The sequence below is a fragment of the Camelina sativa genome, chromosome 11 (genome assembly GCF_030686135.1).
Source record: "Camelina sativa cultivar CO46 ecotype springtype chromosome 11, ASM3068613v1".
Taxonomy (NCBI): domain Eukaryota; kingdom Viridiplantae; phylum Streptophyta; class Magnoliopsida; order Brassicales; family Brassicaceae; genus Camelina; species Camelina sativa.
The window spans coordinates 10,937,620-10,951,672 of NC_141890.1; the positions used below are offsets into that span (position 1 = coordinate 10,937,620).

General features: G+C 36.2%; 1 protein-coding gene, 1 long non-coding RNA gene and 1 pseudogene across 3 annotated transcripts; all 3 read right to left on the reverse strand.

Moving 5' to 3' along the window:
- Positions 1-1,765, reverse strand: LOC104722967 (riboflavin biosynthesis protein PYRD, chloroplastic). 2 transcript variants are annotated; one of them, XM_010441236.2, is made up of 3 exons: positions 1,239-1,765; positions 807-1,105; positions 1-721 (listed from the first exon to the last, which is right to left on the reverse strand). In XM_010441236.2, exons 1-3 carry the CDS (start codon positions 1,599-1,601, stop codon positions 106-108), a joined length of 1,278 nt encoding a protein of 425 aa, XP_010439538.2. In that variant the 5' UTR covers positions 1,602-1,765; the 3' UTR covers positions 1-105. The 2 variants fall into 2 exon arrangements, with proteins under 2 accessions (XP_010439538.2, XP_087327030.1); XM_087470904.1 differs by having other exon boundaries at positions 1-684; positions 1,239-1,739.
- A 292-nt stretch (positions 1,766-2,057) lies between these two features.
- LOC147933842 (uncharacterized) lies at positions 2,058-3,106 on the reverse strand. Its single transcript, XR_015570481.1, has 2 exons — positions 2,562-3,106; positions 2,058-2,301 (listed from the first exon to the last, which is right to left on the reverse strand). It is a non-coding gene; the product is annotated as an uncharacterized LOC147933842 (long non-coding RNA).
- Positions 3,107-7,212: 4,106 nt separating this feature from the next.
- LOC147933843 (F-box protein At3g26010 pseudogene) lies at positions 7,213-14,007 on the reverse strand (annotated as a pseudogene).
- Between the last annotated feature and the right edge of the window lie 46 nt (positions 14,008-14,053).

The window sequence follows — 14,053 nt, forward strand, 5'->3', positions numbered from 1 at the left end:
TTTCTACAAAAGTCTTTTATTAGTCCATTAATATTATCTGTAAACCCTTAATAATAATACAATGCTTTTGAAAAAGTATCATGCATGACATCATACATCAAAACATCAAAAATAGCCCTCTAGCAAAACGCTTCTACCTAATTGCTTAGACTGCAAATCTTTAACATGTTTCGATTCTAACCACTCCATTGACGCGATCTGTCTCTCATCTTTTGTGCTCCATTCCGGTAAAACCTCAATCACTACTTTCTGCAACAGTTTCTGCTCGAATCCATCTCTCAGAAGGACTTCAAGGTCTTTGATGTTCCCCCTCAAATCCAACAACACACTGCATAGTCCACGATGATAACAATAATCTAAAATGGAATCCAAGTTTATCTTTTCCAATACCACGGTTTCAACCCCGCTACTGTTGGTTACAGATTCTGCAACCAATTCCTTTTTGGTGAACAGAACCACTTTTGGACCCGATTCTTCCACTGTGCTGGAAGAAGCAAGGATAGGAGACTGTAGTACATTGCTAGCTACTACGATTTGAATAGGTTGGATCGAAGCATTTTTAGTATCTTCTTGCGAGGAAATGCTTGGGAGCTCATCAGAAAACGAGGACGAAAGTATTATGGCGTCATATTCCTGTAATAGCTTTGAGTAGTACCCACCAGTATCCGTAGCCCCTTCCCCAATCTTGTCCACAAAACAACCATTGACAGATATAGAATACCTGCAAAGATTTCCAAAACTTACAAAATAAATCTATTGACTCCCGTTTTGTCTCCACACTCAAGAGAGAAGCAACGAACTTTTACCTGAGGGCAAGAAAAGGCTTTCCTGTTAACATTCGATGGATGAATCCTTCATTCATCTTCATGCATAACTCTTCTTCAACACCCACAGTGACATCAATACCAGCATCTTTCAAACGACTGATACCAGACGAAAACACGATTGGATTGGGATCAACCATCCCAATCACAACTCTTTTCACCTTAGCCTTAATCAAAGCTTCTGTACAGGGCGGTGTTCTTCCGTAATGATTACATGGTTCCAAACTAACATAAGCAGTAGCATTCTCAGCTAAGTCTCCAGCATCTCTAAGAGCAAACACCTAACCAACAATGCCATGAATCAAACTCAAAATTCCACAATCATGAAAACTAAACTAAAGTTTCCTCATTTTGCATAAACCCATCAAGAAAAATTGAACCTTTATTGTTGAAATCAAACGACATTGTTTATACCTCAGCATGAGGCTGACCAGCTTTGGGATGAAACCCTTCACCAACAACATCTCCATCTTTGACAATGACACAACCTACCATGGGATTAGGACTAGTACACCCAATTGCTCTCTTTGCTAGCTCCACAGACTTTTTCATATAAAACGCATCGTCGACGACGACTTCAACACCATCTTCGCTTCTCATTGCAGCCAAAACCAAAACAGGGTTGCTGAAACCAGTCTGAGATTTATGTGATATCTTGAAACCGTGTTTTGCGTTCTGAATTGAAGTGAGATTGAAAACGCGGCGAGGATTTGAGGATAGCGATAAAACTGGATTGATCGAAGGAATCGAAATCGGGAGATGACATGTGATCTGCATATCAGTATTGAACTCAGTTTTTGGTTTAGAAATCGTAAGATAGGTTCGAATTTTTTAGATTTCAGATCTGGGCTGTCTCCGGCGGAGAATTCAGTCAAAACCCTAATACCAACGGTGTAGAGATAATGGAGACGACGAGAAGATTGGATTCCTAATTCAAAGAGCCGGTTACGCTTAACCGGACACCGTAACGTTATATAACCATCGGTTTACTAGGCTAGTTGATTTTATTTTAGACCGTCAGTTTTAATCAAGAAAACACTGGTCGCTATTTGGTTTGTAGAGCAAGTTCACGGTGGAGTGTTAAAAAAAGATTTTAAGTATGTTTTTAATTACAATAATTAGAAATAATGAAGTTAAAAATTTTTCAAAAAAAACTGTAAAATGGTATAGTTCAATGGTAGATTCTAATTTTGGGTTCTTAAATTTTTTAAAAAATTATTTTGAAAAGTATAATATGTCAAGTATAATTTGGTACAGAACAAAAATTGATACAGATATCATTTACCAAACAAATGAGAGAGAGTAGATATCATTTACCAAACAAATGAGAGAGAGAGCTATGATACAGAACAAAAATTGATAAGAAAAAAGTCAACGCAAGCATAATAACCGGAAGAATAAAGAAACCAGCATCTTGAAGCCTTGGACCAGATCGGTGTAAGTATTGAATTCCATGAGCAGCCAGTCCATGAATGTACTGATTTGAGAGGGACCAAACGAAACAAAACAATGTAAACAAGATTTACATACTGAACTAGTCTTAAAGCTCCAACATTTAAGCAAATTACTTAGAGATTTAATCATATCACCAACAAAGCTAAAACAACATTGCAAGACTATAATCTGAACACAGAGCTGTGGATGATGACATTTTCCGAGGTCAGAGAGAAACCCAAAACAAAATTATAAGCCATAAAATTAGGTGGATGAAGGAAGGGAAGGGGGGAGCTATAGAACCTGAAATGCAAGTCCAGCAAGAACAAGTTTCCATTTTTCTGCAAGGAGAGAAGATTCTAATGTCGCTTATGAGTAAATTCGTCTCCATAGCTTCACATATACACACAATGTAACGATTACAACCCTTACAAAAACAGAATAGAACTTAACAACAAAAAAACATAGCAGAAAAGAAACTTAAAGTCTTTGAAACGACCTGAATAAATTGGGCAATCTGAGTGATAAATGCAGAGGGAAGTTTCAGCAGTAGGCCGAGCTCCAACCATAGAACATGAAAACTCGATATTAATTTCAAACAAAGTAATCGAAGAATAAGTAGAGGAAGAGATGAAACTCACATCCTGAACTTGCTAAAATCAAACACCCAATCGAAAGACCCAAACGACAAGGACCCAATATTAATTAAACAAATTTACAGCAAAAAACAAAGACCCAATCGACAGTCGTAAACACTAATCTTGCTAAAATAAATACCCAATCGAAAGAACCCTAATTTTACTAGTCAATTCCCAAATCAGTAAACCCTAAATTTCTAATTTCTACTCTCAATTCAGAAGATAGTAAAGATCTACACTTCAAATCAGAGATATGCGTACCATGGGGACAAGATTGGAGCGTCCTTGAACCAAACTCATCGATTTCTTTAACTTCCCGATTGGTGTTTGTGGTTGAGGAATCAGGCCGAAGTTGTCACCGGCATCGCTTGGATGGTGATAACGGCGGATTAGAAACCAATTTCCGACACATCTGTTCTCTCAATTCGACGGATTGAGACTTGAGACAAAAATCACAGAGGAGGAGGATCGGCTCGAAAGAAACGAAAATCTTTGGTCGAATTTTTTTTTTTGGTTTTGTTAATTTCTCCAACCAATGACAGAGCGACACATATACGATCCTAAACGATTCTAAAAATACTTAACTTAGAATCGATTTTAGCATTATTAATGTGTTTGATTTATTTTTAATTATAAGCATTCCTTAACAATCAGTTAAAAGTTTGAGTTTTAGTAGCTGAAGTAGATTCGGACGTGCGTGGTTGATATCAAAAATTAAGTTTCCTATGATGTTTATAATATATTACGTATGTATGGGGTTATGTTTATAAACGTTTTTTTTAGAACATTATTTGATTTGTTTTTAATTCGGGTTAGAAACTTTTTTTATCATATTTGTTTTTGTTATTTATAATGACACCTATATTAAAAAATGTGGTATGTTTATTTTGAGACAAAAAAATAGTTAGAGAAATGTGGTTTATCATATGCAATATTAGATATTTTAAAGTTGAAATTAAGATTTTGATCTAATTTTATGATCTCATCTCGTTATCTTTATTTTTTGTCATGTTTTCTTAAACAAATTTTTTTATAATTTGAATTTTTTATAATATGGCAATAGACCCGGATCAAATGTAAATCAGCTTTTTGACAGGTAAATTTTTTATTAAACCCGTGAACTGTCAAATAGGAGAAAATCGTAAGAAAATAAAAACTTCCCAAACCGGGTGATGTAAATTTTCAAGTGGGTCAAATTTGTCCCCCATACATACTTAATCTATTATAAATATGATAGCAAACATAATTTTTGAAATCAACTCCACACATACGTGCGAGTCTACATACGTGCGAGTCCGAACCCTAATAAGCAATTTGATGAACTAACTATCCAAATTATTTGATTTCATCTAGTCACCCAAAATTCTCTTATCGTATTTTACCATAATAGTTTAGATAACTTTTTTCTATTTTCCGAATTACCAGTTCTCGTTTCGTACCCATTTTCTTGTCCAAACTAGGTTTTCACCCGAGGTACACCGCGGGACTAGATTATAAATTAATGTATTTTAAATAATATTTTTAATTTTCAAATTCCCAATTAATTAAATTTTATCTAATTAATTTATAATTTTGTTTAGAATGTTTTTTATTTTTCTTACGTATTATACAGTTTATATTAGATAGAATATAAAATTTTAAAACACTTAGTTTTGTTTTCTATAATTAAGCAGAGCTATATGCCTATATGGTATGTTAGTGTATATTTTTATGTGTATACAATTTTTTTTTTGGAATATTAAGAATGTGTTGTAGTATGTGTAATATTTTGTAGTTCATATACTAAATAATTTATAAGTTAATTTTCTAAACTATGACTACAAATCTATAGTATATAAAATAAACTAATAGTTTTAGTGTTGGTTTTACAGTTCAAACCCGCCATGCTAGGCGGATCACACAACATGTTCAAAGATTTTTAATCCGCAAAAACTCATCATACGAAATCCGTGAAAGTAAAATATAGTATGTGAGGCTAAAAATCATTTTTTATCAAATCAGTTTTTCAAAATTTTAAAGAACAATATCTCTTCACTCACCTCCTTATAAAATAAGGAAAAAAATCTGTATATATTTACAATTATGTTTATTACCTTTTAAAACAATTAGCTTCTATAAAAAAAATGAAATATAAGTAGAATTAATTTGTTTATTAAACTAATTATTTAATGTCAATGGCATGTCTGTAAATAAGTGCCAACTTAAAGATTTATTTTATAAATGTCTCCAAAAATGTATATACAAATATTTAACATAAATATGTCAATGATAATTTTCAAATATATTACTAATCCGTCTCATCTTATATATATTCTCTCAAACAATGTTTTTAAACCCAGACCCGACCGCGACCTGGTTGGTGTTCCAGTCTGGTGATAAACGTAAAACATGGCAAAAACTGGAAAAATGGCTAAAATAAAAAAACCATGGTTAAACCGGTGAGCCAGTTAAACCGGATCACAAATCTTTGGAACCCAATTTTTCATGCTAACATGAAACTGTTATTTATTGGACAAAAGATGTAATTCTTTTTTTATATATAATCTGATGTGGGACTCTACCTAACATTTCTAAAATCAATGGTAGTTTTGTTTTCACTTTTTTCCTGTTATGTGTGTCTAATTGATTGTCTAATTAAAAAGAAAATAATATTTTTCAACATGAATCCGGAATTTCCATTAAGTATTTGAAGTATAAATGATCCATGTATGCTATAGTTTAAAATAAATGAACCTCTTCTTGAAAATTCAACTTTGTTTAATTTAATTTTCTATTATTCAATTAGCCCGCTCATACTTCATAGTATATGTTTGGTCCATGTATGCTCTATGAATGATTAATGATCTATATATACTTCTAATTTATTAGGACTATGACTTTTAATTTTCAATGGATTATAGAGATTAGTATTTCTTTGGCTTTTCAAAATTTCTAAGGAGTATAATTTTTTTTACTTGGTGGTTAGTTTTCATTTTTTGGGAATTTTTGGTTCCCTCTTGTTTTTTTCCAGTCTTCTTTTGTTCTCGTTACGGAGTTAAAATAAGACAGAAATGAAACTATTTTTATTTTCAGACCGATAAAACCAAATTAAATAAGTTTAAATATATACAATTTACAATTTAGTTGTTTGTTAATTGTTATTATGGAACAACTTTAAACAACTTCCAAAACCTCGCAATTAGACATTGGTATTTTAAGACGATTGGAACTAAAAATTGTGTAAAACCAAGTCTATATGTAGTTTAATATATTACGGTTTAATTCTAACTTTTTATATATTTTAAAATTTTATAGAGTTCAAATATTAATATTATTTTTAATAGAGTTTAAATATTAGAATATTTTAAAATTTTGATAATTTAAACATTCTATAAAATTAAAATATTTATAATATGTGTACCTTTTAAAAGTTTCAATATTTATAATATGTGAGACTTTTAAAAAAAAATTATAATATTTTGAAGTTTTGAAAAGTTTTTATATATACTCAAATAAAAAGCTGGATTAACTTTTAAATTTGGACACTTGATAAATCCTTCCTAATTGAAAAGAATATAAGTCCTATGTATAGTGATGTTGAACCATATTCCAATATATTAAGCCGATGTGGGATTTTACAAACACTTTTTCTATATCTTTTAAAATATAATCAAATTAAATATGTTTACATATATAAAATTTTGATTTTTAATTCTTTCCATCTATGCTAATCATAATTAATTACTTAAATTTCGTTAAGGAAATATTGCAAAATCTAAACTAAATGATTATTTGTTTTTATTTAATTATATTAAATTGATTTTTTTGTTTCCGTAAATATTTCACAATATAAAATCAAATCAAATATGTTTCTATATATAATTGCGATTTTAATTCTTTGATTAGTACGGACATAACCTTTAAACAGCTTCCAAAGATATTGCATAATTATCGGTTCTATTTATATGGCATGTAGAATTAAATTTCGGTTTTTAAAAAAAAAAAATCTTTTTGGATACACATTTATAGCTGATCTGCTTAATCATATTATACTCGATCCGAATAAAAATATTCCGGGTCAATCCGAGATCCACCCGTTTTCATGGCATTACATGTAATAATCTCTAATTCAATGTCTACTTATTAAAAATGCTTACCTTTTAATAGTATAGATGTTTATGTAACGACTTCTTCAACGCACTGATCAGTAATGTTTGATGTAAACTGCTTCTTTTTTATTTTTTTTTTGTGGTTCTTACATAAAAATAACTAGAAAGATACACAAAACACAAATTTTTTTAAAAAAAAACCATTCTGATGAAATCATCGAGTCAAAATCATGTGAGTCTATACCTCTTTCCGAGTAAACTATGGTCAAAAAGTAGTGAAGTTGTATCGATCATCTCAATTTGGGGAGGATGAGGCATCGGTTCCATCCACCGTGGGAGCATGAGTTCTAATAAACTGACTGAAACTCTGGCGAATTTGTTCATGAGATGATTTTATTTATCTCCGAGGATTGAATTCTTCATTGTCCGCAAGTTACATGAACTGCCGTAGGTACTTGCAGTTTTACTGTCAAAAGGATGAATTGCCGTAGGTACATAATCATCACCTATAAACATTGGGAGGTTGTGTTAGGAATTAGTGAACAAAGAATGAGACAAAATTCAAAAGAAGCTTGGAGGACAAGTAGTGCCAGCTCAAGTGATGACTCACGTTCAGGACCACAAGCTGCAACCATGCGATTTTGCCGCCAAGCATGTAAAAGAAAAAGCAAAAGAGGATTTCGTTTTATTTGCTCCCTGCAAAGAGACCGAGTGATGTCACTACAATAACGCCAAGGAAGAGGCACCTTGTAGAAGCGGCTAGAAGGGGAACTAGGGCTATTGAGCAAGCATCTATTTAAAGAAGTGTATGTAGTGAGAGAGAGATAAGGTTAAGGAGAGAGAACATAAACAAAGAGTAAACTTGTGCTTTATATTCTTGGGGAAACAGAGAGAGAATAGAGAGATTGAATCGAGTGAGCTTGTAAGGGGTTCAGTGGGTGAGAGATCTCTTTGTGGTAAACTCTGTGATTAGTGGATTCCGGGAGTCAGTTCCCGGCCAAGACGTAGCTTCCTCGTTAACGGAAGTGAACTGGGTAAACATTTGTTTGTGTGCTATGTTTCGTTTGTTCTGTTTTGGTTCTGTTGCGTTTTGAGTTCGTCGAAACAAACCTAGACAAGTTCTCTAAATCCTAAACAGAAGCTTATTCAACCTAAAGACTTCAACTTTAGCCTCTGTTTAGCTTGTCAAATTGGTATCAGAGCGTTGGTTGCGTTGTTTGGTGGTTCTGTAAAGTCCGCTCAAGCAGAGGAACCATGTCGTCGGCAAGGATCGAAGTGGAGAAGTTTGATGGACGAGGAGACTACACGTTGTGGAAGGAGAAGCTGATGGCTCACTTGGATATTTTGGGTTTAACGGTGGCTCTCTCGGAAACACAAGTTTCAGTCTCAGATCCAGAGGAGTCTAAGGGTGACGAAGGTGGAACCAAGGAAAAGGAGATAGTCGAGCTTCTAGAAGAGAAAAGAAGAAAGGTGAGGAACACCATAGTGTTAAGCGTTTCAGAACAAGTACTGAGGAAGATCAAGAAAGAGAAGACTGCAGCTTCTATGATCAAAGCTCTAGACAACTTGTACATGTCTAAAGCTCTTCATAACCGCATCTATCTGAAGCAGAAGCTCTACGGTTTCAAAATGAACGAAAACATGTATGTTGAAGGTAATATCGACGAGTTCCTTCATCTTATAGCTGACCTAGAGAATACCGGAGTAATAGTATCAAATGAGGATCATGCGATATTGTTGCTTATGTCGCTTCCTAGGCAGTTTGATCAGTTAAGAGACACCCTGAAGTATAGTACTGGAAGAACTAGGTTAACTCTAGATGAGGTCCTAGCTGCTATATACTCTAAGGAGTTAGAGTTTGGGTCAAATAAGAAGAGTATCAAAGGTCAAGCTGAAGTATTGTATGCAAAGGACAAAACTGAGAACAGAGGAAGGTCTGAGCAGAAGGAGAAAGGAAACAAGAATAGGTCTCGATCCAAGTCTAAGAGTAGAAAAGGTTGTTAGACTTGTGGTGAAGAAGGACATTTCAAAAACGCATGTCCAAACAAAGGCAAGTCGCAAGGAAACAAAAAGGATCAGGGAAATGGCAGCAAAGGAGAAGCTGCGATGGTAAAGGGAAACTCAGCTGATGGTGCAGGGCTCTATGTGTCTGAAGCACTTTATTCTACAGAAGTAAATTTGGAGAATGAGTGGATCATGGATACAGGATGCAGCTACCACATGACTCACAAGAGAGACTGGTTTGAAGAAATAAGTGAAGATGATGGAGGGTCAGTGAGGATGGGAAACAAAACTACATCAAAGGTCAGAGGTATCGGCAATATCAGGATCAGAAATGAAGATGGATCAACAGTATTGCTCACACATGTGAGATACATTCCTGATATGGACAGAAACATGTTATCTAAGTGGAAGAGCAAGGATGCAGTTTTGAGTCCAAGAACGGGATCTTAAAGATAAAAGAAGAAGATCGTACCAATCTGGTAGGAAAGAGACATGAGAAGCTTTATCTTCTTCAAGGTAGACCCGAAACTGGTCAGTCTCTCGCAGTTGAGAGATCACCTGACGATACAGTCTTATGGCACTGGATATTGGGCCACATAAGTCAGAAAAACATGGAAATCTTAGCAAAGAGGGGTTTTCTGGACAAGAAAAGGATCACAACTCTAAATTTGTGTGAAGACTGTATTTATGGAAAAGCAAAGAGAGTCAGCTTTGTCTTAGCTACTCACGGTACCAAAGACAAGCTCGACTATGTGCATTCGGATTTATGGGGAGCTCCATCAGTGCCAATGTCTTTAGGAAAATGTCAGTACTTCATTTCATTCATCGATGACTACTCGAGAAAGACATGGGTTTACTTCCTAAAGCACAAGGAAGAGGCATTTGAAAAGTTTGTCGAATGGAGCACTTTGGTGGAGAATCAAGCAGAGAGGAAGATCAAGATATTGAGGACCGACAATGGTCTAGAATTCTGCAATCACCTGTTCAATGATTTCTGCAAAGAGAGAGGCATCGCAAGACACAGAACGTGTGCATACACGCCCCAGCAGAAAGGTGTTGCAGAAAGAATGAATCGAACGATCATGGAGAAAGTAAGAAGCATGTTGAGTGATTCTAGAATGCCTAAGAGATTTTGGGTTGAAGCTACTAACACAGCTGTCATCTTGATCAACAAAACACCCTCATCTGCGTTAAACTTCAAGATTCCTGACAAGAAATGGACAGGTAAATCTACAGTTTACAGTTACTTAAAGAGATTCGGATGTGTTGCTTTTGTTCATGCGGATGAAGGAAAATTAGTTCCTAGAGCCAAGAAAAGTGTGTTTCTAGGCTATCCAGAAGGAGTGAAAGGTTACAAGGTATGGTTACTAGAAGAAAAGAAAGTTTCAGTAAGTAGAAAGGTGTTGTTTCAAGAGAATGCAGTCTACAAGGATCTGATGCAGGGAAATCAAAACTCTGAAGAAGAAGCATCAAGCAGTTCTCTGGACATTGACCTTGAAGAAACTGGTGATACACGCTTGGGTGGAGATCTCCTGGAAGAAACAGAATCCCTGGGAGATCATTCACCTGTTCAAGACGGTCACCAAACGGAGGAGAACGCAGTCCCTGAAGATCCTACACATGATTCACCTGAGAGTTATCATTTGGTCCGCGACAGAGTAAGGAGACACATCACTGCTCCGAGGAGATTTGATGTGGAAGGCTACTTCGGAGAAGAAACAAATGATGAAGATGAATTTGATGGGGAGGCTCTGGTCACCACATTCGATGGAGACAAAACAGAACCTGCAACCTATCAAGCTGCATTAAGAGATGCTGATTGGGAATTATGGAGAGGTGGAATGCTCGAAGAAATGGATTCTCTTCTTAAGAATCACACATGGACTGCAGTCATACCGCCTAAAGGACAAAGGATCATCGATTGCAAGTGGATTTTCACGCGTAAGCCTGGGATTACTGAAGTTGAGAAACCGAGATTCAAGGCCAGACTTGTTGCTAAAGGGTATTCACAAAGAGAAGGTGTTGATTACATGGAGGTCTTCGCACCAGTGGTGAAACACGTATCGATAAGGATCTTGTTAGCCATTGTTGTAGAAGAAGATTATGAACTGGAACAGTTAGACGTCAAGAATGCATTTCTCCACGGTGAGTTAGACGAAAAGATTTATATGGAGATCCCTGAAGGTTTTGAGAGTCAGTTCCAGCCAGGACCAGTGTGCTTACCCAACAAGTCACTATACGGCCTGAAACAGTCACCAAGAAAGTGGAACCAAAAATTCGACAGTTTCATGACTGAGATGGTTTTGAGAAGAGTGCTAGAGACACCTGCCCTTACATCAAGACTCTTGAGGATGGTTCTAAAATCTATTTGCTCATCTATGTCGATGACATGTTGGTGGCAGCGAAAGACATGAGTGTGATTTCAAGTTTGAAACAGAAACTCAGTGAAAGATTTGAGATGAAGGATTTGGGAGCAGCGAAGAAGATAGTTGGTATGGAGATCCTAAGAGACCGAGAAAGAGGAACTTTGAAGCTCTCCCAAGAAGGTTATCTGGAAAAAGTGTTGGAAATGTACAAGATGAGTCAAGCAAAGAAGCAAGACACTCCACTTGGAGTTCATCTAAAGATGCAGGCTCCTACGGAAGAGCAACTGCTCAAAGACAAGGAATACATGAAGACAGTTCCATACTCTAATGTCGTTGGGAGCATTATGTATGCTATGATCGGAACAAGGCCAGATTTGGCTTATCCTGTTGGTGTCATTAGCATATTTATGAGTAAACCGATCAAAGAACACTGGTTGGGAGTCAAGTGGGTGTTACGATACATCAGGGGAATACAAAAGATGAAGTTGTGCTACCGGAAAGGGTCTGATTTCCTCATTAGAGGTTATTGTGACTCTGATCACGCAGGAGATGTCGATAGAAGAAGATCTACTGGTGGCATGGTCTTCACCCTTGGTGGCAATACTATCAGTTGGAGGTCGCGTTTACAGAAAGTGATGGCTATGTCCTCCACTGAAGCCGAGTACATGTCTCTGAGTGAAGCAGTAAGAGAGGCATTATGGCTTAAAGGTTTATTGAAGGATTTTGGCTATGATCAGAAGGCTGTTGAGATTTTCTGTGACTCTCAAGGCGTCGTAGCTCTTTCAAAGAATAATGTGCACCATGAAAGGACGAAGCACATTGACATCAAGTTCCACAAGATCTGAGATTGCATCACAGATGGAGTTGTGGAAGTGACAAAGATATCCACGGATGTAAATCCTGCAGATATCTTTACCAAGGTTGTGCCCGTTAGCAAGTTTCAAGCAGCATTGAACTTGCTACGTGTACAGACTGAGTAATCCTACTCAGGAACCGAGAATGGAATCCAAAAGACTAATCAATCCGAATCCCTCTCTCATTAAAGGTAAGTACACTTGACATGTTTTCTTATTGTTGTTCTTGGTTTAGTAGGTGGAGTTTTGTTAGGAATTAGTGAACAAAGAATGAGACAAAATTCAAAAGAAGCTTGGAGGACAAGTAGTGCCAGCTCAAGTGATGACTCACGTTCAGGACCACAAGCTGCAACCATCCGATTTTGCCGCCGAGCCTGTAAAAGCAAAAGCAAAAGAGGATTTCGTCTTATTTGCTCCCTGCAAAGAGATCGAGTGATGTCACTACAATAACGCCAAGGAAGAGGCACCTTGTAGAAGCGGCTAGAAGGGGAACTAGGGTTATTGAGCAAGCATCTATTTAAAGAAGTGTATGCAGTGAGAGAGAGATAAGGTTAAGGAGAGAGAACCTAAACAAAGAGTAAACTTGTGCTTATGTTCTTGGGAAAACAAAGAGAGAATAGAGAGATTGAATCGAGTGAGCTTGTAAGGGGTTCAGTAGGTGAGAGATCTCTTTGTGGTAAATTCTGTGATTAGTGGATTCCAGGAGTCAGTTCCCGGCCCAAACGTAGCTTCCTCGTTAACGGAAGTGAACTGGGTAAACATTTGTTTGTGTGCTCTGTTTTGGTTCTGTTGTGTTTTGAGTTCGTCGAAACAAACCTATACAAGTTCTCTAAATCCTAGACAGAAGCTTATTCAAGCTAAATATTTCAACTTTAGCCTCTGTTTAGCTTGTCTGGTTGGTTTTGGACAAAAGCTGCCAAGAGTCATCATTATTGTTCAACCTCCAAACCTTTAAAACGGTTTCTTCCTTTTGAGATAATGATGTTCTCATACACATGAAAAAACTTCCAGATGTAGTAGTCAAGACTCTTTTCGTGTTCCCATCTTCGTTGTGATCAGGGAGAGGTATAACCCGAAACTAATCAGATTCGGAATATAAATCATGAGCTACAACTACTCCAGGTTGCCAATATAGATTGGAATAGTAAATCATACCATCCACAGTCACATAAATACGGTCGGTGATTCGGTGAGCGCAGTGAATTATCTTGGAAGTCCATAGCCATGTCTGAGAGGAATAAAGAAACATACTCAACGTGCACGAGAGATTATGACTCATCGTTTTTATTGAATCTAACCTAAGCACTTTGAAGCTCAAAACGACTCCATCCTCATCCACGTGAGTCACCAAACCATAATCAATAGAAGAATCATCATTTGGAGATGCAGGGATTTTGATCCACTCTTGTAAAACTGGATTGCCCACAAAGTAGCTACTACCATGACCACGATAAGATCCTAAAATCAAAACCAGTCCATTGGAATAATAGAAACGAGCCTGTGGGATCAAAGAAGCTAGAGGCTCTAGAAGATCCCATATCTCGCATCTATAGAAACTTATGAGTTCTTTTGCTATGCAGCACGTTAGCGACCACGATTTTGAGTTTTTGTGCAGAGACACATAGTGACGGCGGAAATACATAGATTCGATTACCGTTTTTGATGTTTTGCTAACCGATTTGAATCTATAGATGTTTCTCAAAGGCAGCCTCGCTAAAATCTCCGTCAAGATCTCCTCTGGGAGTGTTTCCATTTGAAATAATTTGCGATTAGGGTTTTTAGGATTTTTGTGTCCGGAGAAAGATCATATCATATATATATAGTGTTACACCAACTTTCAAATTT